Source organism: Bombus terrestris, chromosome 13, assembly GCF_910591885.1.
Source record: "Bombus terrestris chromosome 13, iyBomTerr1.2, whole genome shotgun sequence".
NCBI classification, from domain to species: domain Eukaryota; kingdom Metazoa; phylum Arthropoda; class Insecta; order Hymenoptera; family Apidae; genus Bombus; species Bombus terrestris.
Window position 1 is genome coordinate 9121364 of NC_063281.1, and position 27287 is coordinate 9148650.

At 37.9% G+C, this 27287-nt stretch overlaps 3 protein-coding genes across 5 annotated transcripts; 2 read left to right on the forward strand and 1 right to left on the reverse strand.

The window, feature by feature from the left end:
• Positions 1–1863: 1863 nt before the first annotated feature.
• Positions 1864–4882, forward strand: LOC100642973 (pro-resilin). The gene is made up of 2 exons (XM_003400045.4): positions 1864–2559; positions 3134–4882. The coding sequence occupies exons 1-2, from the start codon at positions 2542–2544 to the stop codon at positions 3617–3619; spliced, it is 504 nt and encodes a 167-aa protein (XP_003400093.1). The 5' UTR covers positions 1864–2541; the 3' UTR covers positions 3620–4882.
• Positions 4883–10667: 5785 nt separating this feature from the next.
• On the reverse strand, positions 10668–13671 carry LOC100644669 (immediate early response 3-interacting protein 1). Its single transcript, XM_048411399.1, has 4 exons — positions 13519–13671; positions 11221–11456; positions 10917–11018; positions 10668–10842 (listed from the first exon to the last, which is right to left on the reverse strand). The coding sequence occupies exons 2-4, from the start codon at positions 11309–11311 to the stop codon at positions 10787–10789; spliced, it is 249 nt and encodes an 82-aa protein (XP_048267356.1). The 5' UTR covers positions 11312–11456; positions 13519–13671; the 3' UTR covers positions 10668–10786.
• A 121-nt stretch (positions 13672–13792) lies between these two features.
• Positions 13793–27178, forward strand: LOC125386201 (6-phosphofructo-2-kinase/fructose-2,6-bisphosphatase-like). Of its 3 annotated transcripts, none has more exons than XM_048411395.1 (6): positions 13797–14987; positions 19918–20079; positions 21137–21306; positions 22896–23279; positions 23771–24040; positions 25245–27178. In XM_048411395.1, exons 1-6 carry the CDS (start codon positions 14768–14770, stop codon positions 25671–25673), a joined length of 1635 nt encoding a protein of 544 aa, XP_048267352.1. In that variant the 5' UTR covers positions 13797–14767; the 3' UTR covers positions 25674–27178. The 3 variants fall into 3 exon arrangements, with proteins under 3 accessions (XP_048267353.1, XP_048267352.1, XP_048267354.1); XM_048411397.1 differs by lacking the exon at positions 13797–14987 and adding an exon at positions 19073–19231; XM_048411396.1 differs by lacking the exon at positions 19918–20079 and having other exon boundaries at positions 13793–14987.
• Positions 27179–27287: the final 109 nt, after the last annotated feature.

The window sequence follows — 27287 nt, forward strand, 5'->3', positions numbered from 1 at the left end:
AACACTGCAACTTTACCACGACTCTCCCCCTGTTATCGAGCAAAAATCAACAGAAACGATATATCTGCCGGTGCACTAAACGTCTAATTTCCTGTTTCCTTTATCGATAACCAACGAACGGTTTCCGAAGCGAGCATCGAAATCCATCTTACTTCCCGCTTTTCCAACGAGCGACACTATGTTAGAATGGAGCCTCGACGAACAGCGAGAAAAAGCTTCGCAGCAACGACTGACCGCGCTCACGGGCTCGTGGGACGCGCAAACCTGGCCGGAAATAAGGCGAACCCGGTGAACAGAGGCAAAGAAAGAGGCGACGGATGACAGAAACATTGGATCGGGATCGTGTCGAAAAGTGGGTCAAGAGTTCACGAGCCGGATAATTAAATTCCTCGACGAAGAAAGCGTTTTCCCTCTCATTTCGTGGTACCATCGCCAACGTGCTGACCAACCAGCTGAACAACCGTTCGATATCGTCTGATATTTCTCCGTGAACGTATGCGTCTGTGTTTGCGAATAGATGGACGTAAATGTACACAAACGTATGGCTCGAAGATGGATAAAGGCGCGTGCTCACCGCGAACGATATTAGCAAATAGTAGTCGCAACACGATTGCACAAATTTTCTTACTGTTAGACTGCGGATTTGCACGCATTCGCAAGAAACTTAGAGATGTAAAATTGCGTAGAATGTGCTAGAAATGTAAAATATATAAGATACTTTGATTATGGTACTTGCTATAGTATAGTAACAGGCGGTGAGATGATCACGAGATCTTGATTAATACCGGTAAGGATGCACCTTAAGATGAACACGCTGTTAGGAGAGCCGGCGATGATTACTCGAGACGCAAAGAAATTCTACGAGGATGATACGACAGTTGATCGCGCACTTTTCTTCCTGATACTCTCCCTCTGGAGATCAGGGATCAACGATCTAACGGGTGGCTGTAGGATACGCTCGATGACTGCGACATATTCGTACGACATATTTGTACGACATGTTTCGCTCAGGCTAAGACTACGTAACCAGGTTACATAAAATCAACACAAAGAACTGTGCAAACTTCTGGATCGAATCTTCTCGTTAGTGAACGATGTTCCACAAGCTTGTCATATGATGAGATTAGTCATTAGTAAGATGTGAAAAACATCTAGAAATCGTTAATGGTAATTGGATTATTTGAAGAATATCGCTTTCAGAGAATTATCAGGTTGAAAAGTAGAAAGATGGATGTATTTAACGGATTAAATATGAAAATAAAATATCGTCTCGCTTCCTGCGATCTAAAAACAAAACGGGTTCGACGAGAACACGGAAATCGGTTATGAGATTTCCGTTCGCGGCATAAATCGCTTGGTCATATTATTGCACTCGATACTAGAGTGAAATTTCCTTGGATAAAAACGCATTTCTCAGTAAGATGAAGAATAGAGACGTTGAAGATGAACATAGAATTAAATTGTAAGGAACTAGAATAAATATATTAAAGTATCGTGAAAAAAAAAGAAACGAAAAATCAGCGTGGTCTACTTGCAATGTTACTTAGATAGATGGGTCTACGTGCCTTTTGCGAACACGCAGGTGGAATATAAATGACGGCAATTTTAGCAAGATTTGGAAGCGTATTTATTAACCAACGTACGAATCAATCGATATCGAGTTAGAACTTGAACGATTACGCCAGAACATTGGCGACATCGGACTTCTTCGCAATCTTTTCGCAATGAATTTGCAGACGTTTTGTACATTTAAAAAATATTCCAATTCTGGTCTGAATAGATCGATATTCTATATCTGTGCTTATATTTAAACAATTATTCCAATCATATAGAATTTACACTTCAAATAAATAATTTCCAGATATTACATCCATTCGGAAAGATATTTTTATTCAAATTTAAAAAATATATTGTAGTCTTTTAGATCTCTTACAGAAGAAAAACCAAAAAATGGCGAAGTGGAGCATAAAATTATCGAACACCTGTTCGTTAAATTTCTTCGAAGCGTTATTGCGCCATGTAATTGTAAAAGAAACCCGGACCAAGATCGAGCATCGCCATACGATCGGCTCGAAACCTACATTTGTGAAATCATCCAAAGGCTCGATGTCTCGTGTGTACCAAGAGTCTAGGTCTAGGACGCAACTTGAGGCCCGTTGGCCGTGTGGATGCCAGAGAGAGAAAAAGAGAGAAAGAAAGACAGACAGAGAGACATTTTGCAACACAAAGATCGTCCAAAATCGGTTATTTCTGAGGGCAGAGGGTCGAATGATTGTCGATGGACAGGCAACGAGGACGTGGTAGGTGTAACGTCCACCGGAGAAAGAGAGAAACAAACACAATTGAAAGCACAGAAGAGAGGCATGGAGAGAGAGAGGGGAGGAGAGAATCGTCTCACAGCTGAATTACTCTCACTTGAGAGGCCCCCGTCTCTTCTTCTTTGTGGGGGCTTCAAGTATCCCCCTGCTTCTCGTGGGGTATAAAGGACCCCGGTCTACCTTGCTCAGAGTCACAGAACAGAGCGGCATCGCAGAAGCCGACATGAATCCTCTGATCGCGGTAAGCACGCTGAAATCTTTTAAACATTATTCTTAAATTGAATCAAACGAAAGAGAGAAAGAAAGAGAAAGAGAGAGAGAGAGAGAGAGAGAGAGAGCGAATGCGAGTGTGCATGGACAAAGTGTAGACGTCTTTTTAAAAAAGTGAGATCCATGGGATATTTGAAAAGTGATTCGTGTCCCCGATTCTTATTAAAACTTTGTGTCCCTGTATCGATTTTCGAACCGGAAACTCCGTTAAGTTCCGCTGGGATTACGTTCTATCTGTTCGGTTACTTCGATGCATGTATTTATCGAGTTTCCCCGTTAACGATATCTTGCACTCCCGCTTTCCCTCTCGGTCGTGTGATTTCTATTTAACTTTAACTACGCTTCAACGATCGTGGCGATTTCGCGTCTTCTTTTTCCTTATGGTTGATTGAACTTCGTACATCCAAGTCTCCTCTTTCAAACAGCACTTTCTCGAAGGTATCGCGCTTCTATCTGCTTTCTATATCTTATAATGATAATAATTTCAGAATAGTAATCTTGAATACAACAGACACTAACGTGGTTGATGTCTTTCGTTTTTCCAGTGTATGATAGTCGGTCTAGCAGGGTTCGCCCTGGCTGAACCACCGATCTCGTCCGGCTACAGCTACAGTAGACCATCCGGAGGGGGTGGTTACTCCATAGGTGGTGGCGGTGGTGGATACACCGCCGTATCAACCGGCTACCAAACCAGCGAGGGAGCATCCGTCGATGGCGCGTTGCTCGAACAAATTCGTCAGATTCTGCTGAGGGAAGAACAGAGCAGTGGATTCATAGGTGGTGGTGGTGGTTACGCCCCTAGCTCGAGCTATGGCGCTCCATCCAGTCAATACGGTGTACCAAGCTCGTCCTACGGTGTACCAAGTTACCAGACACGCGTTGTAGGCATCGATCTCGAAGGAATCAGGCAGGCCATCCAAGTGGCACAGTTCAACCAAGTGACCCATGGAGCTGGTGGCTATCCAAGCGGACCAAGCGGAAGCTACGGAGTACCAAGCAGGCCAAGCGGTAGCTACGGTGCACCGTACTAAAACGGTCATACATCAGATTAAACTACAGATTGGATGATGGGAGAGCAAGAGAGGGAGAGAAAGAGTGAGAGCGAATGAAGACACCAGTCGACCACCGCGACTATCTTCCGAGCCGAAACTCCTAACGAACGAGAGAAACGAAGGTTAAGGTTGAATCGAGAAAAACCAAAAATAGATTAATCGATAGTAAAACACAGGACAAACCAGGTTTCTATAACCGGACAGAGGAATTTCTTTCAAGCGAAACCTATCCTCTTCTAAAGTACGCTCGGAAGGTCGTCGTAAAATGGACGGATCGTTGAAAAGAATACTATAATAGAAAATAAAAAGATGGTGCTATTTTCAAAGCACGAGGGTCGTCGTCGTTCGACGAATCAGGATTCTCAGGGGTAAAGGACGAGGATGAAATCAAAGGTGTACGTATAAGTTAACATCGAGCAGGGATTCCAGAGGCTCCTGTTTCGTTGAAATCAAATCGTCGTCGTTTCAACGGGCCACGATCCTCCGAGGAATCGCGGGCGTACGTACTAAAAGATAACAGAAGCTCCTGGCTACTGGCTCGTTGGAGAATAAAAGGTCGTCGCTTCAACGGGTCAGGGTTCGAGGAGTGAACTTGAACGTTCGAACGAACCGGCCATATAGATCTAACGATCTGAGCGTCGACGAGGTGTCCATCTTCTTATCGTACCAAAATCGTCGTCGTCGCGGTCGGATCCACGAGGGATCCAAAAACGTAACCAGTGATAGAAACATACAAGTCGAAAACACGAAAAGAAACAAATCGTTATAGAGAACGATCTCATAGGAGATTCAACGTAAGCTACATTCGTTATGACTTCGAGATGGCATAGCCGTGGAGCCGGAGCAGAAGTCGAAGCCGTGATCGGCGCGAGAACGCGCCTTGTAAATACAATTTACACACGCTTTCCACAGCGTTCGCTGCGTCATCCGACAGTACGAGGAGGAACTGAACGCGTACATAATCGACCCTGGTCTAACAGTTACTTCAAGGAAGATCGAATAACTTATCTAAAAAGAAAAAAGAAAAAGTAATGAAAAACGAGAAATAAAAGATAAAAATGAGTTCGAGGAACGGAGCGAACGCTGACACGAAACACATACGTACATACAAGAAACACAACACAAATACATTATATTTTTTATATGTCTTAAACGCTATTCCTTAAATACGCATCTTTTTTTATACTTGTATAAAGGCTTTTTTGTAGAAAAAAATAAAAAAAAACGTCGCCACCGTTGAAACAGCCGCCTGTGTTCTATTTCGACGTGTCTTTTCACCAATGACGATTCTCTGGTAGCTTTTCCATCTTTCGCTGTTCCTCTTCCTTGTCCTTAATTTCTCTTTTCCTTATCGATTTGGTCTCTTCCTGAATTACAACCATCAAGTTCTTACTCTAGGTCCCATGCCATTCGTGACCTCTGGGCGTTCGCTCGCAGCTACGTGAATATTCCTCCTCCTTTAAAGACGACCAATTTTTTTTCTTCTCGTTCAACAGACGCCTTTCTCCTTTCACTGTACCGATCAGAACCGACCGCGATGATTCGTTCGCAGATCGCCTCTGGGCTCACGAGCTTCTCCAGCCTGGACATGACGTAAATTCTCACGAGCGGCGTTTAACAGATGCTCGTAAAGCGGATCGAAGAAGCCTGGACATCGGTCAGGGATTCGAAAGTGGCTTCGCTTCGCTATTCTACTCGCTCCAACGTGAGCGAGACTCTACTACGTGCGCACGTAGTGTACTCTTGATTTTGAATTATTACCGAATAATGTCGTACCTTTGAGAAGCAAATAATAATCAGTTAGAAGATTTCTAACGAACGTCATTAGAATTTTACAGACGATTCGACGAAATAGTATCTTGTGTTGACAGAAATTTTGTCTCGAGGTTTCAATTTTATCTCCGATAATGTATTTTTGAAAAACAAATAATAACCGATCAGAAAATTTCTACTATTAACGTCAATCGAATTTTATAAATCAATTCGACGAGATAGTATTCCGTGTTATCAGAAATTTACAGGAAATTTTTCAACTGTGACTCGACGTACGTAAGTCCGTAGCCAATGGAAACGTTTAGACGCTGAACAACGAGCCGCGATACGCCTCGTGAAATCGCTTACGCGTGTTTAGATTTCGTTGTTTGTGCAATCGGTACACGTAACAGATTTATTGAAGTCAGGCGCTAGAATTTCCTCCATTAGAAGAGCTGATGTGCCTGCCTTATGAAATCCATAATGTTCAATGGGAATGTCTGTCTTTTATGATGATCTTATTGCGCTGTTTGAAAGCGGTATGATTAAATCGATAATATGGAAATTCTCATGAAATAGGAAATTCTTGTGGCTTTCGAAACAATTTCGATTTAGGATCGCCAGGAGTTCCGCGGCTCGGGTAATTAGAAATTGAGTAACGTGTGCTAGAATTAAGTAATCAGCCAGCGTCTCGGACACAATGCGAGCCTGGTGCAATTAAACACGCCGTAATGAAGAATAAGTCGCGAACGCTATGCTACAGCTAAATTAAATCATCAAGCTGGATATTTCTCCGTATTCCTGCTAACGTCGTTGTGTTTAATCGAGCTGATTTTGCGCAAGAGAGCGTGTAACACATTACAGAAGAAAAATAAATATTTGATGTCGGCGAGATATCGTGGACAATAAAAAAAAAAAATACTATCGAGAGAGCGGAAGGCGTTAATAGTAAAAACGTGGAGATATTGCGTGAAAAGGCTTGGAGCCTTTCATAGGATGTTCTTCGTTGCTCAAACACTACCAAACAACTTCTTTATACACTGTGAAACTATCATCTTCCATATTCATCTGATTGTTCAAAGGAAAAATATGAAATAGCTAAACAAATGACGAAATTTATCGAGTACTATTTTTCATGTATATACAAATATCGTTCTAGTTTTTGGAATTAACAAAGGAATAGTAGCGATCGAGAAAGTGTTATTTCTATGAACAACGAGAAAATCGGAATGTCAATTCCGATTCGGCCATTTTAAAAGGACTTACGTATGTACGACGTCCAGCAGGGAAAGTGCCGCGACTCTTCGCCAGGGATGGCGAGGTCGAGAAAGGGGAAAGGAGAGAAGAAGAGGAACTGTGAGACTCTCTGTGGAATTTTGTAAGAGCCGTACATAATCCATAAACGTGCCTGCCAGGTAGAAGCCGTGCGAAAGGAGGAAAAACGCTCACGCAATGAGGTCCATCCGTGCTCCAGTTCTGGATGAAATTGCAAAGTGGAATTCCATGGCTCAAAGAGGATTCTTTTAAGGGGTATTCTAGTCTACAACTTTGAAAAAATCGAAAATTTATTCTTCATGTTTCCAAAGAATAGACATTCAAGAATATGCCCTTAAAAGGATTTTTCAAAATTTCAATTATTTTATAAGTTACAGCCATTTTTGTGACGCGGCATCTGCTCCGGTCCGACTGGAACAAATGAAAAATAGACGGTAGACCCTGCCTGAGTAACTACGTATGAATACTTAATGAATTGTATTTTATCCCTTTTTAATGTATCTTTAATTCTCTAATTCAATTGGAACGATGTTTAGGTTCTGAAACCCAAAATAACAACGAATCGTTAAATTTGTTAAAATGGACTTTTGTTCCGAAGCACACCCACGCAGGAACGCAGACAATTCAAATTTCCACTTTCCTCGCAGTATATATTTTAAAGCCAATCGCACGGAGATTTTTATCCAATAAACCAATATCTGATCTCTTTTACATGTACTTTTCTAAAAGAAATGAATACTTTAACGCGAGCATAAAAAGCTCTTCGTCTTCGCATTGAAATGATAAAAATATTCCAAGTAATTTAATATTGAAAATTTATATGTTAATTCTAAATAATGTAAGATTAGGATTTAATACGATAATAATTCCCGATCATTTTAATACAACAATTTTAAACAACGTAGAATTCGAATTCCTTTCTCAACTTTTTCAGTCTCGAAGCTCATAACGAACTTTTTTCCACGAGAAACACGTAATTGGACGATCTATCAGATCCGGAGAAGTCGCAGCGTGTGAAAGGAGAGAAAAACGCGGGCACGATGACGCACAATGCGGTCTGCTCGGCCAATTATGGGAAGAAGATTTGTCGAGCAGCCGGCTCGTAAAATGTGCGCGTTTACAATGGCCCTGTCTGTTTTACTTTCGCTAATCCCGTTTCTGCGCCACAAGCTTTTGAGCCTAATGCAGATTGCTCAACATATGGCTGATGTCTTCATTAACGCGACAACGGATGCGTTTTTTAACGAGCTTCTTAAAGCAAGATACGTCGCCTTCTATAATTATGGGACCTGGTAACAATACTGCTACCGACAATTGTATCGACACTTTCCGTTGGTTTCATCCGTTGCGTGTAACTCGATTTTTCTTGTGATATTTTTAAAATACTGCCATTTTTTTTATACAGAGACGTTGATTAATGTTAATGCGTTAATTAAATTTTTACACTGATCAAAAGACTGAAAAAATAACCGTGTATTACAAACGATGAAAATCATAAAATATAACAGAATTACTTTGCAATCATCCTTTTGAAAGAATGACAAACAAGTTAAATAGACGACTGATCTAAGGATAACAAACCAGTGAAGTTCGGTGACGATGCTATCGCAGAGGAAAACTATTGCTGAGTGTTGGTCGCCTAGTGAGGTCGCTTGTGGGTGGAAAGGAACGTTGAACGTGAAAAAAAACCCAACCTTCCCATTTTTACCTTGTGCAGTAATAATCATAAGGAACGTCTCGACTTACATATATTTTATAACAATTAAGGGCCCTAATGGTAAAATATAAATGTTTAGTTTTATAACAGTTCCTTAGGATTATTGTGGTCCAGCTAATTATATTTGCATAGCTAATGGCCGCCTCGACCGGGGAATGAATTCTGAGTCACTGGACGTAACAATAGATAAATATAGAAAATACCTAAAATACAGTAATCATAATATAGTATTTGATGAGCGAAGAAAATCTCTACATTTTTATTCAAGTCTATTTATTCAATTGCGTCGATAAACATGTGGATGAGTTTGCATAAACAACTATGATCGATAGATAACAAACTTGCACAACATTCTCTCACAGGTTTTGAAAAGAAAAACAAAGAAGAACGGAAGAATTCAAGAAAGTTCCAGGAATATCTCTTTCCTCTTCCTCTTTTCTTCAAATTATATCTTTAGCGGTTCTAATGGTTTCTGGTATCTTGTGAACACACATATACATTCCACGTTGTTCAGCACGCACGTGCGCATACAAGTCGGAAAGGTTACGCAACAAGTTTGTATTCTACGAAAAATGGAATAGGCACTGCCGTGTATCAGCGCAGCTAATCGAGCAGCTTCAGCCATTCGCAAGAAAAAATTAAAAAAAGAAGGAAAGAGAGATTCTCTGATGAGGGTCGGTTATGTAACTTGGACAAGCATTACACGAAAGAGTCCAGGGAATGCAGGTCGTACTTGCAACTGTGGAACTTGCACGAGAGAAAAAAGCGGTGCAATTTTGATGGGCCCATACGTGCTCAGAAATTGTGTAAATGACAGGGATTCGATTGCACGAACGTGTTTATCACTTCTATGACTATTACGGTGAAGGAGATCAGCCAGAAGTGATCCAGTCGTTATATTGCCTCACGATTTCCGCTCCAATCGACCGCGAAGGCGTCCAAGATTAATGGACACTATAAATTAAATCTAACGGAGGAAATTGAAATAGTTAAACCATTCTATTTATCGTTTTGAATATATGATTAAGCGGACGTAAACAAATGTGCGTTTCAGTGGCGATTTTCCGTGTTTAGTGAATCTATTTTAGACATGAGACATGTATCTATATTTCAAGGTATAACTCGAGGAAAATAAATTGATCCTTTAAAGATAGATATAAGATTTTAAAGTTGGCAATAAGAAGTTAAGAAATTAGGAAATTTGTTGCACGTTGCTGAAATGTGACAAAAATTGAGTTGTTGGTAGCTAATGACAGAATGCAAAGTCAACATGACACTTGTTTATTGATTGCACGGAGATGTGTATGTATATATGTTACTTCCACCCCGAGAAAGCGAAGAAGGGGAGAAAGTTACGAGAAAATCATTGGCTTCCCGCGTACGCCATCGCGTCGTCTATGAAGATACGAAGACAAACAGACATGAGCATCCTGTCCAACTACTTACACCTCACACCAAGTCGAACATAATTTACAGTACGTTCGTCTGTTGATTTATGATTTAAATTACCCGTGAGAGAGTACATTCGAAGGCACTTAACGGAAAGAGACGTCCTGTAGCGGAAGTTCGCCATATCTCTTCACCATAAATTTCCCCGTACTTTCAAGAATAAAATGTAAATGACTAATTGAGAAAATGAAACAAGTTCCGAGCACGTGTCTTAAGTAAATAGAATTTCGAAAAAAAAATAAAAGTAAAAAGATATTCAATTCTTTGACGATTCTTCTAACGAAGTATGAGATTTTCAATTGTTGGCGTCGATAAAAAAAAAATGGAACTAAATTGCAACTTACAGTTACATGTTGATGTCGCATGACAAACTTCCTTTTATAGAGTTGATGTTGCAATATGAATTTCGACGGTTGTTTCAAGTTTATTTGTAGACATTGGCAAAATGAAGTAAGTAGATGCTGTTTAGGGTAGGAAAAAGCAGATGTTTAGTGCAGATGGAACAGGAACTGCTAGATAACATGGAAAGAAATATTCTAAAAAGTTCGAAATGATGAATGATATTTTAGATAAATATTTAAGTATATATGGAAATATATGTATTTTGATATGATAAAAGGTTTGTTGTGTATTACCGCATTATCGTATGAAGAATTTTTTGCCTTCACTACGATGATTAGAAAAATATGTAAAACGTATCCAACATAATTAAACAATTGGAAGCTTTTAAAATAATATAAGAATAAATAAGAAGTGATATAGATAGAAACAACATATATAAATACTGCTATCTTTTAAAATACTTGCAGTACAAAAATATGCTGAAACACGATATAATAAAAAATACTTTACTCTTCGATACAAAGGTAAAAATAAAAGAATGTAATTTTGCGTTTATGTACATCACTTTTCACAGCTCATTGTCCTTTTATTTACACCATCAATCGTTTCTTTCACCCAAGCACCAGTTTCACAATTATTGTTACGATATTTAGGAATATCAATGGAACTGCAACAAACAACATATTTGTGTTATATTTAAATTAATTATCAAACGAATTAAAATAATTTGTTCGTAATTACTTCGTGCCACCGTTCGTATGGACCTAATAAGGTTCAAAATTTGTGACTTTACTGTAGGAGGTTCTCCGAAGCCTTGAACATTTTGCCACGACGCCCAACCAACTGTAACAATGTTTAAACAAAAATTAAGTAATATATTCCAATATACAAGTAAAAACATATACATATGATTTATATATTTATCATACTACGCGATATATGTAAATACAATAGATAACATAACCTACAAATTCTTCATTTCTATGCAGGGAAAAAGTTCAGTATAAAAGAATAATACAAACAAAAATATGATGATATTGTGTACCTTTTGCAAGAAATCTTTCTTCGTTTAAAACGCAGATCGCATTCAAACACAACATAGTCGCTTCAAAAAGTGTCCAAAGTGTAAACGCCATATTATATCGATATGATGAATGATAACATTGAGAATATCACGCAGCGCCACTAGCGTAGGGAAAGGTAAAACAGCTTCATACGCATCAAACAATCAATTTGTATTGATTAGGAACCGTCCTGTCATCTTCCGTGTTCAGCTGGAAACTAGCAATTAAAAAAGTGGCGTTATGCGGGAAATTTGAATTAAAATTTATTTTTACTATGTCAAAATATATTTAGAGTAATCTCGAGCGATTTAAATATCGCTCGAGATTCCAAAAATAAGATAATCTTTGATTTCATCGATAACGTTTTACAAATGCTTGCAAAAATAGTACTATATGGAAACTAAGAGCCTTAAAACGATATTCGAAAGAATCGGTAGACTTTACAAGTAACTTAACAACGCGATAATACAACGGATGGTTGGGAGCATTATTCTATTTATAATAATTGAACGACAAAGCGCACCTTCTTGGCACTAACGCTTTTGGAACAGGAGTACGAGTGTTTCTAGACGATTCGACGCTCTCTTCTCAATTGAGTTACGTTAACGATTCATGTGTGTCGATTTAGTTATAGAACTTAGAGTTCATTTCATGCTACCCTCGATCGTTCATGACCTCTATCATCATTTTATCACGCGCCGTTCGAGGCACACGTTTATCACGTGTAAGGAAATTCGTGGATTTTAATATTCTGATATCGTTTTGCGTATGCAAAGAAAAGTCGGAATCTTCCATATCGTGATGAAAGTCACGGACGTATTTGACGTGTGCAAAAATCTTTCTTGTTTGTAGACGATAAGTATTCAGCAAAAGCTATGCTAACTCACAGCCTCGAACAAGTGTTGTATTACTGAAAAAACTTGCAACACAGACTAAACTCGCGTCGGCGGAAAGTATGCGTGAATCACGTGTACCAAATGTCACGTTTATGCAACTGTAGAAAATATTGCATTATGCTAGGTTTAAAAAAAGTTTGAGACAAAACTATCATTAATTTCAGGAAAAATTTCCAACCTGTACAATGCACGTTTTATTTGGCAACAAGACAATATAGGAAAATTGTTCCAAAGCCAATGTTTCCTCGACTAATTTAGATCTTCCACGAATTCATTCAAATCATTCATCATCCCCTAACAGATAATAATATTTTTCATATACAACGATAACGACTGCCTTAATTTTAGCTATCTATATAAATCACAAGATACTTTGATTCATTTCTCCAATAATTACGCAAATCGTATGATTACAGATCTTCTGTCACATAAAAATGTGTACTTTTCAATAAACTAGACGCAGCAATAAACATACATTATAATCAAACTTATAGAATCAATTCTAAGAAATCGTATGATTCAAATCCACATCAGTGTGCGAACTATTTCCATAATTTATGCCGTATTAGACTGTACCTGCTGCAATTTCACAGGGTAATAACGCGTTACCATTCACCGACTGAATTAAATGACGCTGAATGTGAAGTACACGAGTCTGACCGCTCATGTTCGCTAAATATCATCGGAGAAATAGAAGAAACAAACGTGGACTTTGGTCGGTTAACGAACGAAGAAAAATTAGAAGGTCGATTTGTGAACGTTAGATACCGATCAAAGCAAATATTATTTCAATCGTCGCATAATTGCAAAAGAAATGATATTCAAATCTTGCATCTTTTCATCCAAGTAGATTGTAAATAATTATCATTTGTTATTGCAATCCTGTTTTCAGTCCGAATCATGTATTATCTAATCTATTGCCTGCAATAAATAATACTTGGGTGACGTCGAAATTGTTACCCAGGAAGCAAGAGTAAAATGCTTAAGCCGTGCAATTATGAATTACGTGATACGTTACGGTAACAATTTATGAGGCATAAGGTCCAATGATGGAACGAGAGGAAAGAATGATTCTGGTATCAGTTCGTGTGAACTGAAGGCGTGTACAATTGTACACTTAAGAACGAAATTCTATGTTGTCATCGTTTCAAGAATTAATACGTTAATGGTCCAAATTAGACTAGTTTTTATATAATACAATGTCTAAGTAATACAATGTCTAAGTAATGTCTATAATAATGTCTAAGTAAAGCGATTATAGTTAATCGACCAAAATAAACGTAAAGAGCACTATAACGGTGATTCAAATTTGGTGGAACGTAGCTCGCGTCTGTCGAAATTATAGTTGAGACATTGTACGATGTTATATAATAAAGATTCTACCAGATTCCTCCATGACCGCTGTTGATATTTTCATGCAGATTTGTAAAATATTATGTAAAAAGTCGCATTGTCTAAGGTTGCAGTGGCCCAGTAAATATCGACGTTTTGTCCTCAAACGTAAATACATTCGACGTGTCCCCAATATGATTGCTGTATACTAGTAGTGGGGTAAGCGAATCATTGATTGGCCAGTTTCAACAGAGGGAGCCTACCAGGTCCGGATCGATGTTGCTAAAAGCTGCAGCAAATGGGGGAATATCAGTCGCTAGTACCTCCTTGATCTTACTAGAGACGACCGTTTTCACTTCACAATTTTACTTCGTTTTCACTTTGACTTTTAAACACTTTCGTATAACTTCAGTTACAGAACGTTAGGCGGATTTGCACGCAACATACAGTGAACAAAACATCAACAAACGCAGAGATTAGAATCGGACAATAGAGAGTCGACAGTTATATTCGAAGGTCTTTGGTGGATAAAATTAATCTGGTAAACCGGTTGTACGAAAACTGATTCTGCAGAGGCAACTCCACAGATTGTCCGTGTGAAACCACGTTGTCGTGGGCGGTAAAGGGAGAGAAAAGGAGCTAAAAAGTGTAAGGAATACCTTACATATAAATATACATAACCAAAGCAGAGTTGAAGTGGTGGCGAGAAGGGAACACCAGTGTGCTGGAAAACGGTGAGGCAGCACCGTGACTATGTAAACTACTAGCATATACTTGTGGCAGCGCGTGCGCAGAGTCGGACAACGTCTGTATCGACAATATTTATAAAGGTACATCGTAACGTGATAGATAGATCGTCGACGATCAAACAATCAAGTAAATCGAGGGTAAAAGAAGATTTAACCAAAGAAGAGGACAAAATCGGAGAACTGGGCTTTTCTTCGAGCATAGGCAAAGAAGCACGCAAACTGGCTCCAGAGGTGAGGATCAAGCAAATTGGAATGAGGGAGGACCTGTTGTCCATAATACGGCACACAAGTAGCGATCATTTTTCGGAAGAACTCTAGCCGAAGATTGAGCAGCAAAACGGGTAAAAAGGAGACTAGCAATAGACCACTGTTTCCGAGTATTTTATACAAATAGAGGGCTCTTGTTTGCTGGATATTTCAAGCAAAAGCGTTACCAGGATCACTTTCATTCTCTTCCTGTAATTATCGACTTCTCGACTGGTCTACCTATTGATTTGTGTTTTCCTGAAGGGAAACCAAACACCCCAATTTGAATAGTTCATCGTCGGGTTATGCCCTGGGTTGCCGCCTGTCTCGACCTGTTGGCGGCACCGATTCTGGGTTACTGTCTGGCCGTGAGGAAACTTGCACTGCAAGCCGGCTTTTTCCAAGAAGAAACGAACAAATCGATCGTAACGCAAGCGGTGAACGCTATCAATACGTCGACTATACAAAAGGAGACTGCGCCGTGCGCTGATACGATGGCACCAAGCGTCGAAGAACAGCGCCAAGGTAAATCGATTAAATGGAACACTAGTAATATGAGTTTCATCTAATTGATATTATTTACTCGTACAATCACACCATGTTCGATATATTCGATAGGTAACGATGTTATTGAATAGCAATTCAATCGGTAATCAGGTTGCGAAACATTCGATGGGAAACGTTATTTATTTCTTATCTATCGAAAACGAAAGCATCGGATTACTGTGCGTTATGCAATGCAACAGTCATCATAAAAAATTGCATGGAAATGCAATATGCAAACGAAATTAAAAAATGCCACCTGCGGAAATACCGGATGAAATAATGGCTTTTTTCATCGTTTGTTTTTCTCATTGAAATGCATTACGCTTTTTCGCTCGTTCTCTTTGAATTTCTCGATTCATGTCAGCTAGATCTTTAGCTATTACACCGAAATTCCCACGAAACCAGGCCACGGTTTCACGAATCTGTGATCTCCACTTGTAATAGGAGTGGTGACTATAAATAAAACACGATTTAAATAGATATCCGTGTCGTATGTTCGAAACGCGTGCGACGAATGAAAATTCAGCATGTAACAAATAACTTAAAATTGATAAACTTGTTGTTTTCATTGAACTCGCATGGAAAATGAAAACAATAAACAAAGAAAGATTCACAGTATAAAAACGGGGAATCTGTACATAGATTTGCACTTGTCGCGCTATCTGAGAGATAAATTTATCGCGAGAGGTAAGTTTACGGCGTCTAATAACGGAGGTCTGTCGCCTAAAAAGTTAGTATGCATTGATAAAAAATATTTTGTCCTTTTCCATTTATCATCAGTTCAGTCGGACCAATTAGCGTGCACCTTTCAAAGAGGCGTTTCTGTCGCCTAAGGTTGTCCCCGGTTTTCTTTTAACGACGATAAATTGCGTGTCAATGAAAAACGCGACGGGTACAGTCACACAGTTCGTAAAAGCAGAAAAGATCCCGAAGGTCAGCAGGAGTTAGAGATGTAAACGAGAAAATTATGGTAACGACATGGATTATCATGATCCCTGCAATTAATCTCGTCGCAGGGGAAAATCGTTTCTTAACCTCTTGCGTTGCTACTATTTTTTATAACTATACATAATTAGCTATACGCGATTAAAAGATTCAATTATGGGAACTTTGCATTGCGTTCTTTTTGTATTCCTTTCATTTACAATTAAAGTCTCTGTATTCACAAGTGTGTCTGGATATTAGAAGATAAGGGGTTAATCAATACTGGAGAAGATATTGCGTGGTTCCATGTTTCTTCTAAACGTGGCCTCGAGCACAAAAGCTGTTATTCGTGAATGAATGGAGATTATTCAGTACCAGTCACCGAAGGACATCGAAATATCGTTTAACAAATTCATCTTATTGCTATCCGTAGTAACATAAATTAAGCACAACAAAATTATCGATGAGATAAATTAAACCTTCAGGTATCCTCGATCTTTGAATATTAATATGTGTCCGATATTTTTAAATCGGCAATCGCCATCGTACCACATAGAAACTTCACTGATATATTCTAAGACGCGCTATTAATTTCGTTATTTAATTGAACTTAAACATAGAATTATTTGAGACAACGATGTCTTTTGACAACGTGGATATTACTGGTAAGAATTCGTTACACGTTCCAATGTTTACCTCGCGATAAACCGTGAAAGAATTTAATGAGACAGAGGAAGAGGGAGTGAGAGAGGGAGGGGAGAAACGAAAGGTAAAATTTCTTCAAGGATATCCCATGAGAGATATTATCTTAGCTCGTGAAACGGGAATGTGCACATTGCACATCGTACAAGTTGTACGCCAATAAGACTAAAAACTCCACGATCGAGGGTGTGTCCCTTGTGTTTCTTTGAACTGCTACTTTCGTGATCAGCCGTGCATGTAGTCGTTACACGTGCATTATCATCAACACGCGCCAATTATTTATATTGTCCTTGTAGATACGCACAGCTTATAAATATACAGTGGGAAAAAAGTAGCTGTTGTCAGCTGTGAGAGAGTTGTATCTTATATCGTAATACGTTTTACACTCAGTTGACGCAAATGCTCCTTATCTCAGAGCACGGTGGTTTCTTATCAAAAGTTTCGTTTCTTTTTTCTATATCTCAGTAACTAAACGATTGTACCAGGTCCCACGAGTATCTCATCTTATCAAACTCAAGTGCTTTCGAATTTTATAAAGCTTCAATAATTTAAGCTCCTCTCTGTCGTAAAATTCTGACAAGAGTTTTCGAGTACGATGAGTTCCAGAAATTATCTTGTTTTATCTAGTTCAAGTAGCTGTCAGTTCAATTTTTCTTTTTCCTTTTTTTTTTTTTTTTTTTTTTTTTTAACGAAATTCTTTGGCAAATTTGGTGAAATGCGATGTAGTGGTAGCTGCCGTTACAGCGCATGTTCCGATGCAACAAAATGGTTTTCTCCACAAGACCGATTATTGATTTTCTGCCGCTGAGCTTGTTCTTATCCTGCGCATGACAGCATATGGAAATGACCGTGATGAATCTTCGCGAAGACGTAACGCAATTTTCATAATTAATTACTGTATTCTGACGTTACAAATTTCATTGCCATTTGTTCATAGATAAATAAATATTATCGACACGATATTCCATGGAATAATTTAGTATTCACGCATACGTTGGTAGCTGTAGCGTGGCGAGAGTACATGCGTTGTTACAATTCAACGCTTGAATAATAAATCGAGTGACGACACGTTTCAGGTCAACGTACCAACTGTTAAAGCTGGTTTCATGGGGATTCTCGATAGGTGATAGTACATCGTTCGGTATACGCGAATGATCGGTATTGATCGTGTATCGCGTGCAACAGCTTGGTAAATACGACACTCGAAACTGCACTTTGAATTATAAAACAATATACATACATCGGTGTATCATCCGATTGTTTGAGTTGAAAAACTTCCGTTTTCAATACGTTTTATTTTTCAAAGCGAAACGTGCGATTCGTTTGTATAATCTATAAACGTGCATCGAAGCTCTTTTATCCACGGATCAAGGGGTCTAATTCGTAATTATTTTGTTGACACGCGTTAAGTCGAGAAAAACAGACACGCAAATAAAAATGAAAACAGATATAGCGAATGACGAAATCGTTCCGTGGCGTACGTGCTTTTGCTTATGGTAAAAAATCTACTCAGAGATTCGTTAAATTAGTCCAAATGTAATGACCTTTATCGCTTTTCGAGCTTCGATTATTAGGCACAAGGACATGCCGATTCGAAACAACACGCGATAACGCATATTTCTATCGCCATGTCGAATTTCGTGAACTCAGATAATTCGATAATTCTTACTCCATTTCAATTTTTTATATTGTAAACAGCGAGTTAATTATAACGTTACAGACAGGTCGTCATACGTATTTTCGTACTTGAACTTTAATCCTGTTTTGAACTTTCATTCTATACACCGCAATATATTGCGTACGATTACATATCGATTACAAACGACTACACGATATATTACATAAATTATCGCATGACATATAGAGTTTTGGAAAATATAGCAATCAAATACGTAGATCGCGGATATTTATACGGTTCTGAGAAATATAGAAAAATCCAAATAATTACACAATCATATAAAACATATATAAAAATATGAAGGTGTTTGAAAAGTTCGCAACATTTCCGAGAATTGATAAGCTCTGTAATCGATTGCGATAAAATTTGAAGGGGTTAATTTATACCTTTTATAGAGATTTCATAAATTTAATTTATATGAAGCAGTATTGTATTTTATATTCGATAGAATGTCAATTCTACGAAAATACATTTTATTTGAATTTCGCTACGAACTTTTCAAATATATGAGCTATAAAATTGCTACATTTAGCGAGTGAAACAAATATTTCTCACAAATATTTCGCATGAATATCCGTATTCCAAAAATGAGAATAGAATAAGTCAGAATGTCGAACAAACAAAAAACAAAGTTTGTTGTTGAGATTAATACCGCGAAAGAAGCGGCAGTCGCAAAAGTGTAGCCAAAAGCTCTCGTGCATGAGGAGAGAATTCTAAATATAAAGTTCACCAACGCTCGGTTTTTAACGTGGAACCCAACAGGAAGGCATCAGTACTCAGTTGAAATTTGCACTCTGAAGCTCGCGAGTTTGTCTAGCCGGTTGTGTCATTGAAACGCATTCTTTATTATTGATTCGTCATTAGTTGATTGTCGAACAGTGTTGTTAACGGTACATTGTAAAGAACATGTGTGTGATCGGTAAGGATTATTCTTCCATCGATCAATAGTGAAAACGATTTTAATCTAAATGTACGGGTAAAAAGCAGAATGCTCATGCAAATGTTGCACGCAATATAATGCTCGCGTATATCTTTTATTTTCACTTTTACGTTCATTGTTTCGTAGAAACCTAAATATTTCATTCGACGAAAACAAAATAAAAATTTAAAACATCTTGTTCATAGCGCGCGAGAAAGAGTTCTTTTGTGAATCGAAGATGCGTCGGAGGGAAACGATAATTTTCTCACTAATTTCATTCTTACTATTATACGATCACATTGTTCGATTTTCTATCGAATTACGTCACATACGTTCACATTGTTAACGATCATTCGACTGTTGGCTGGCTTAACAAACTAGCTTGGCACCGGGTCAGATCTATCATAGTCGTTTGGGTGCATCTTCTAAAATTGGTCGTTATTATTATATTATTATACACATAAAAATAACCGGATGCTACAATGAAATGCCTTAGAAAATATCTGACTTCTATCGTAATCGCGTATTGGCGTTGTTAAATTTGTTCACGATCTGTACATTTATACTCGCGTCTTTGTTGCACAATCCTTTGTCTCCTTGATATTTATCAATGGCCATACGTCTACTCATCAAGCAAGTGAAAATGCAATTAATTACACGAGTATCATAGATTCTGTTGCTTTCAGAACCCAAGGATAAAATCACAATAAGGACGTCGGGGATAATGAAGTCTCCCCGAAAATTCTCAGGGGTTGTAATCGCGATGTGCGGTTTACCAGGTCGTGGAAAAAGCCAAGTGGCACAATGCCTTTCGCGCAGACTCAACTGGAACGGCGATTCCACTAAAGGTTGGGAATTCTGTTGTGTTTACTGCCAATTGCTACACTTAAAAACGAAACCTGTTCATTAAATCATATTAGTCATCTTAAATAAGCGGTTTCGTAGTATTATTTCCATTCGACCAACAATTATCTGTGTTTCTTCTTTTTTTTTTTCCTTTTTTACTTCCTATTTTGTGGTTGTATTATGTGTACAAATCATGTGTCTGATCATTAATTCGTTAGTTTTTCATTTTTCCCGTTTTTGTTTTCAACACGGTCGTTAAGAGGATTTATTACATACGCTAAATAGACTTGTTACGTAAATCAACATTTGCGGCGCTTTGAACAAATTTTAATTTCTATTTTGTAATATATTACATTGTGCTCTTCCTAGTTTTTACAACCTTATAAAATACTACAAATAGATATATTCTCTATACGTATATACGTATACCAGATGGAGACTATATAACATGGTGGAAAAAAAAACATTATTTCATATTGTTCCTTTGTGAAATGCTAAATAATTGTTCTATGTTATTACGTCCCGGGACCTATCTATATTTCATGTATAAATAAAACTATTCTTATATATTTTATACTGCATTAATTTCGTCATACCATTGTAGTAACGATGGTAATAATAAAAAATTTATAACTATTGATAAATAGTTATAATTAATTGCTAATAAAAAATAATTATTCAAATTATGTATTGCTACTAATCTTGGGGCGCCGGTCACCGGTGACCTCGACGATGCCACGGCCAAGTTGAGTGCCGGCCACCGGTGACCCCTATGGCATTTAACGTGTTAAATAATGACTGAATGTTTCGCGAATTGTTGAATGTTTCGATGAAAAACAAGAATCACAGGAAAAATAGTGTAATTTCAATTTTCTCGAATGCTTCAAAATGACAAATGAGACATTGACAAAGAAGGGTAGTTTAGCTCACTATATTTTACGCCGTACTATTATATTGTTTCCATCTAACGATACAAACGTAAATCAAAAAATATCCAATTATTTAAGCTCTCCTAGACCCTTCCAACAACTAATGAATTACATTTAATTATTACTTTAGTGATGAGGGTTAGCGACTACCGCAGGAAAAGGCTGGAACCATATGGAGAGGCCGTATCGCACGAGCTGTTTCTTCCGGACCATACGACGAACGCAGCGTTGAGAACTCTGGCCCAACGAGACGCGATGCACGAGTGCGCTACATGGCTTGCAGGCGGAAATTCCGTAGCTGTAAGCATCAATTAGACGCGTGACAAACGTCTAGTAAAGATGTGAAATTGAATAGAATCTGGAGATAAATTCAGTATCGAAAGGAGAACGCGTGCCGTTGCATTCGATCGAAAACAATCGCAAAAGTTCAAGAGATTTCAGTATCGAATCGAGAACAACAACACACGCGATTGTATTTGATTGAAAATAATTGAAAATAGTTGAGAAAGATTCGGTATCAACACGAGAACGAGAATACGCTCGGTTATGCTTGATTGAGAGTAATCGAAAAAAGTTGAGAAAGATTCAATGTCGAAACGAATGCAAGCACGCGCGATTGCATTTGATCGAAAATAATAGAACAGAGTTAAGAAAGAATTTTAATCGTTGCGCATTTGAAGAATCCGACCGGAAGAAGAAACACGTGTTTTTTTTTGTTATTATGTAACCGGAGCTGCAAGAATAGATTAGAATATTAGAACGGTCAAGGGTCGTATTTATACATAGATCGCGTTAACGGTGGACGACGCGATTAAACCGAGGCTAGTCAAGCCGGTCTACCTTTCTCCGACCGAACCGAATCTCGTCGTACGAGTTTTACCTTGCTTAATATTTTTAACAACATGTACCAACGTTCCACGATAGAAACCGCAATAGTTCATGGTGTTGAAAGTAGCTTAAGATCGGCTCGTTATTTTCTCGATATTATGCGCTTTAGAAATAGTCGAGAATTGAACAAATATGACACGAATTCAATATGAAGACTACAACGGTAAAACGTGTCTTCGCGTTAAATTTTAAATTCTATGTGGAAACGTATCTTAGATATTATAGGAAACTAATTATTTAATTCTGAAATTAACGATGCATTTTTCCTTCCAAATTATATCATATTGAAATATTCCTATTTATTCTAATTTATCGTATTCTCTCTATGTGGTCTTGATATATAAGTTAACAATAAGAGAAACCAACATGTAAATTCATATATAAATTACTTGCCATAATTATTAGGACATCTACACGTTATAAGCATCGATTGGAACACTTTGACACTTTTCTTTATCTGCTATATCTTACATTACAAAGTACATATGCCGCGAATGAAATAACAGATTTATAACGAAATTACTAGAAACGAAAAGCACTCCATTCGTATTAAATATCAATATGTGCCCTAATATTTATGGCCGGCGGTGTTCTTAATTGAATAAAGCGATAATTAATTTTGACGAAGGGCCTGTAGCAACATGAAGACACTTTCAGTATTTAAATTGCATTTATCGGGAGAGAAAAACAAAAGTATAGGTTTCATATTCAAATGTGTTTAAATAATACAAATATTAGTTTAGATCATGAATTTATAGCACGTGTCAAAATATGATATAGTTTTGGTTAATTTTGACTTGCATTCTGATGGTTTACACAAATTATTGGAAAGCTACCTCCTTGTTGCAGCAATCTCTCCAAATATACAATACAAAGAAAGACAACTGAAAATCGATATAGTCTAATGTCTATTTAAATAAAATGCGTAGGAAGAAATATACTGAAATTTGAGTTTGCGAGTCGTCACAGTTAGTTGCATTTAAGAATTTTCCTGTTTGAAGATCCTGGACGCCACGCTGGTGATGCGAGCGCAGCGCGCCGAGGTCTTCGACTATTTTTCCGGGCAGCTCGGTTATCGCGTCCTCTTCATCGAGTGCGTCTGCGACGATCCGGTTGTACTGGAGCGAAATTACAAGGAGATATTGCGGTACAGCGCTGACTATGTTGGCATGGATTCAATAACAGCCGAAGAAGATCTACGATTGAAGATAGCTCATTACATTCGATCTTACGAGCCAATGGATGAGAAGACGTATCCACGAATCCGTATCGACACCGGCAGCATGGATATCGAGTCCTGCAACGTGTCTGGCCATGTGGAGACAAATGTCCTTGGATATCTTGGAAGCGTCACTGTTGAGCCGCATACTCTTTATTTCTCTCGGGTTGGTAATCCATCAAATTTTACATTTGTCATCGTTTAATCCTCATCTCAAATGTTCTAATCCTAGAAGCTCAGCCTTAGCGTCTTTAGTCTTAATTATAAGAATTTTTCGACAAGTGATAATGATAACGATAATGAAGAAACGTGTTTGTTCTTAGATTACAAGCTGAGTCAAGGACAATTGAGCCAGGTCGTGGCGCTTGCAATTATTAAAAAGATTAACATACATAACTGAGCACTTCATTTAGCATGACGAGCCCTCAATTGTTTACACACAACATGTTTTAAAAGCATACGTATACGTATACGCATACGTAAAAACATACATATTGTATTTTTAAAATCTTGCTATCTTATCAGGGTTTGGTTCCAAAAGTAATTTCTTCTCGCCTGATCGTAATCTTATCATTGCTACGCCTCTCTTTTTGAACGTAATCAGAATATTCTACGATTTGGTAAAACTAAAGCTCTCCCTCTCTCTTTTGATTACAGCACGGTGAAAGCGAGTACAACGTATTGGGTAAGGTTGGTGGTGACGCAGTTTTAAGCGCACGTGGCGAGAGATATGCACAAGCGTTGGCCACCAAGTTCAACGCTATGCGTATTCCCGACCTGCGCGTGCTAACTAGTCGCCTTCGAAGGACTATCGCGACTGCTCGTGGCGTGGAAGCGCCCCAAGAACACGTGGCAGCACTCAACGAACTCCACGCCGGTATCTGTGAGGGGCTGTCTTATGAAGAGATGCAGGAGCATTATCCGCAGGTAATTTCAGATCAAACGCGTCTTCCTCCTCGAAATTTCGTCACTGCTTGCATTGAATTACGTTTAAGGTGTTGTTTACCAAAGTGAAATAGCGAGTGAAGATAATTTATACTTTTAAGGATGATTCATCGAAAAATGTGTAAATTTGGTTTCACTTACTACTTGCCTAATCTTCTGGCTGTATTTAAACGAGCCTTCAATCGGTTGAATTTATCAATCCCTAGCTCTAAGAGCTTTAATTTATTTGTGTAGTAAATGGTAGATAGCTGTAACAGTTATCATTGTAGGTTATAGGGTATAACGGTATCAGCTTTTTGGGTATATAGAGTATATAGGGTTTATAGGGTATAAGCTTTTTGAATTAATCTAATCGTATCAGTATTATGTTAGAAACATTGTACTATAATTGACATATTTAAGATTAGTATTTGATCAAAATTTTCCCAGTGATCGATTAGTTAATGCAGTTATAATTTGTATTTCAATAAGTTTGGGATCCTAGATATGGAATATTTATTATCTATTAGGTTTGTCAATTTAATTCTCTAAGCGAACAACTTTCAATCTTATCTTTGAAAATGAATAATAACATAAATCTTCACGGATGACTCAAGCATTGAATACTTGGCCACTGGGGAAAAGTATCGAATGACTTAACGTCTGCGTTAACAGTCTGTAACTGATTAAAATTCAGTTGTATGCAAATTTATCCACTTACATCCACGAAATATTTGCTTGACTAATGAAAATGAGCGTTGAAGTTCAAAGAAATATTCCCAGTCAAGTACATAGCACATAGACGATAATCACAATGTTTCACGTTGCTAGATCGAACTCAATCAGTCTGATTAATCTGGACGAAGTTTTAGAACATGGATAAATGAATATTATAATTACAATACGAAGTTGATGTGTACTTATTAACCGTGTACTATAACGAAACTTAAATCATACCATGATTTGAATATTATATCGCAGGTCTACTTTATTAAAGTTTATGTTTAAAATCAGCCATTGTTCCCTGACTTTGCATAAGCTAGGTTTTAATGCTTTGAGGACCTCGATATACGAACCATTCCATGACTTAGGCAAAAGTCTATATACTTTAGTATATACTTTAGTATACTATATCTATATACTTTAGTATATAGTACATAGATAGCGTATATACCTTCTACATCTTTAAATCAATGCTTTTGCGTAGGAATTTGCATGGCGCGATCAAGATAAGCTGCGCTATCGTTATCCATGGGGAGAAAGCTACATCGACGCCATGCACCGCGTGGAACCGGTTATTGCTGAATTACAGAGATCCAACAACATCTTGGTCGTGTCTCATCAAGCTATTCTGCGCTGCATCATTGGCTTTTTCACAGATAAAAAACCGGAAGAGGTGCCTTACGCTGAGGTGCCACTGCATACCATCATCCGAGTCAGCAGCCAGGGTTACAATTACAAGGTGGACTTCTTCAAGTTACCCATCGAGTGCGTAAACACGACTCGCGTGAAGCCGAATAATTGTAGCGCGGACAGAACCGCGGACGATGCTCTGCTCACAGTCCCAGCACATTTCGACATACCGGATCCTTGGCGAAATCTTGGCAGCGGACCCACTCTCGTACAACAACACTGAGAAACCGCTCGGAGATCCACGATCATGTCGAAAATTCGATGTCTGTTTGTTTGTAAGCCCTGGAGCTTTCAGCAGTGATGTCTTCTTGGAATATTTTTGCTTTTGAATTCAGGCAGGGGATGAAGATTTGAAATATCATGCAAGTATGGATTGAATATATTTTTAGTACATATATATGTATAAGTAGATCGCTTTAAGGTATCTTTAAGAAATACAGATTCGATGAGACGGAAGATGATGATATCGGAGTCAATTCTAGATAAATAGATTGGATAAATCGCGTGAAAGAAACGACACGTAAAATCAAATAATCGTTATCGAGACTGGAAATTTATTTCTGAAATTTTCATTTTCTCATGAATCCTGAGAAACTTAGGTCGTTTCAACTTTGACTTGTTTATCGTTGAGTTCCGTTACCTTCGCGGGATGTACTCCGATTGTCATGTTTTTCCTCGTTGATTCTGTTCCCATTGGCAATAATTTAGTATCCTGCTGCTGGAGCCCTCTATACGTTATGTTTAAGCAGTTTAATTTTAATAATCACATACAAGTCAAATGTTACATTAAGTCTAATATGTCGCAGATGACTATCGCAAGAAATATTTTAATTGTACATCGTAAAATTCAGAAAGACAGGCAATCTTTTAAATTGTAGGAATGCGAAACATGTCTTTCGTATTAAATTCTATTTCAAAATATTGATATAATATATACAACGAACACACGAAAGACAGTTTTTTTAGTATTGTACTATTTATAGGTGATAGAATTTTAGATTTATGTATTTTCGTTTGCCTAGTTCCTAGCACAACGATTGTAAGCCTTGAGATTTGGACGATATTAGGATTTTTATTACTGTAAAGTACAATTGAAAGATACTATATGGTAGCGTTATATAAAGTTTGACTATAAAACGGACCTGATATCATTGTTAACAAGGAAATAACGAATATTGTATTTTTCGAGTGTGTATGAGTGTTCGAACGATAGATGTATATTTCTACGCACAAAATTAGCGGTATACTGTGCTACGGTCTCATTAAGAAATGTCAAACATTCGAGCAAAGTATTTTTCTCTACGAAGGAAAGCGCGAGAAATAATCAACAGAGGCGATTAAGAAAGAAAAAAAATCGATATCGAATGGTGCCTTCTTCTGTCGATATACTGTTACGTTTCACTTAGAGTTATATTCTATCTCGTGGACCGCATAAATATGCATAATATTTTATTAGGCATCACGTGGAAATCTCCGAGCAATCCATTTATCCAGAACAAGCTCGAGGATTCGCAAAATGTGAATAGAATAAAAAATAAATAAGCCTTACGGAACTAATTTATTCTGAGATGAACTAAGTATGGCAGAGGGCAAATTAATTTTCTATACAAGTATACAAATGGCACAAGTTATCTAGTCCATTCATTGCTGAACATTCTGGCGTTCTTTCTTTTCTCTTTTGCTATGCGGGAATCGACATAAAAAATTATACAGCATTCTAAATGTTAAGTCGTATTAATACCTTTTAAACTCCTTTGTTTGTTTGTTTTTTAATTGTATATTGTATTTTCGAGCTATCGCGGGGAGATGGGGTCGTTAGAATACGCGTCAACGGGAA

Coding starts and splice junctions, on each gene's coding strand:
- LOC100644669 (XM_048411399.1), bottom strand. CDS start 11,311: ATGGCGTTTACACTTTGGACACTTTTTGAAGCGACTATGTTGTGTTTG. Junction 11,019..11,220: donor AGAAAGATTTCTTGCAAAAG/GTACACAATATC, acceptor ACATTGTTACAG/TTGGTTGGGCGTCGTGGCAA. Junction 10,843..10,916: donor CATACGAACGGTGGCACGAA/GTAATTACGAAC, acceptor TGTTTGTTGCAG/TTCCATTGATATTCCTAAAT.
- LOC125386201 (XM_048411395.1), top strand. CDS start 14,768: ATGCCCTGGGTTGCCGCCTGTCTCGACCTGTTGGCGGCACCGATTCTG. Junction 14,988..19,917: donor CGTCGAAGAACAGCGCCAAG/GTAAATCGATTA, acceptor TGTTGCTTTCAG/AACCCAAGGATAAAATCACA. Junction 23,280..23,770: donor ATACTCTTTATTTCTCTCGG/GTTGGTAATCCA, acceptor TTTTGATTACAG/CACGGTGAAAGCGAGTACAA.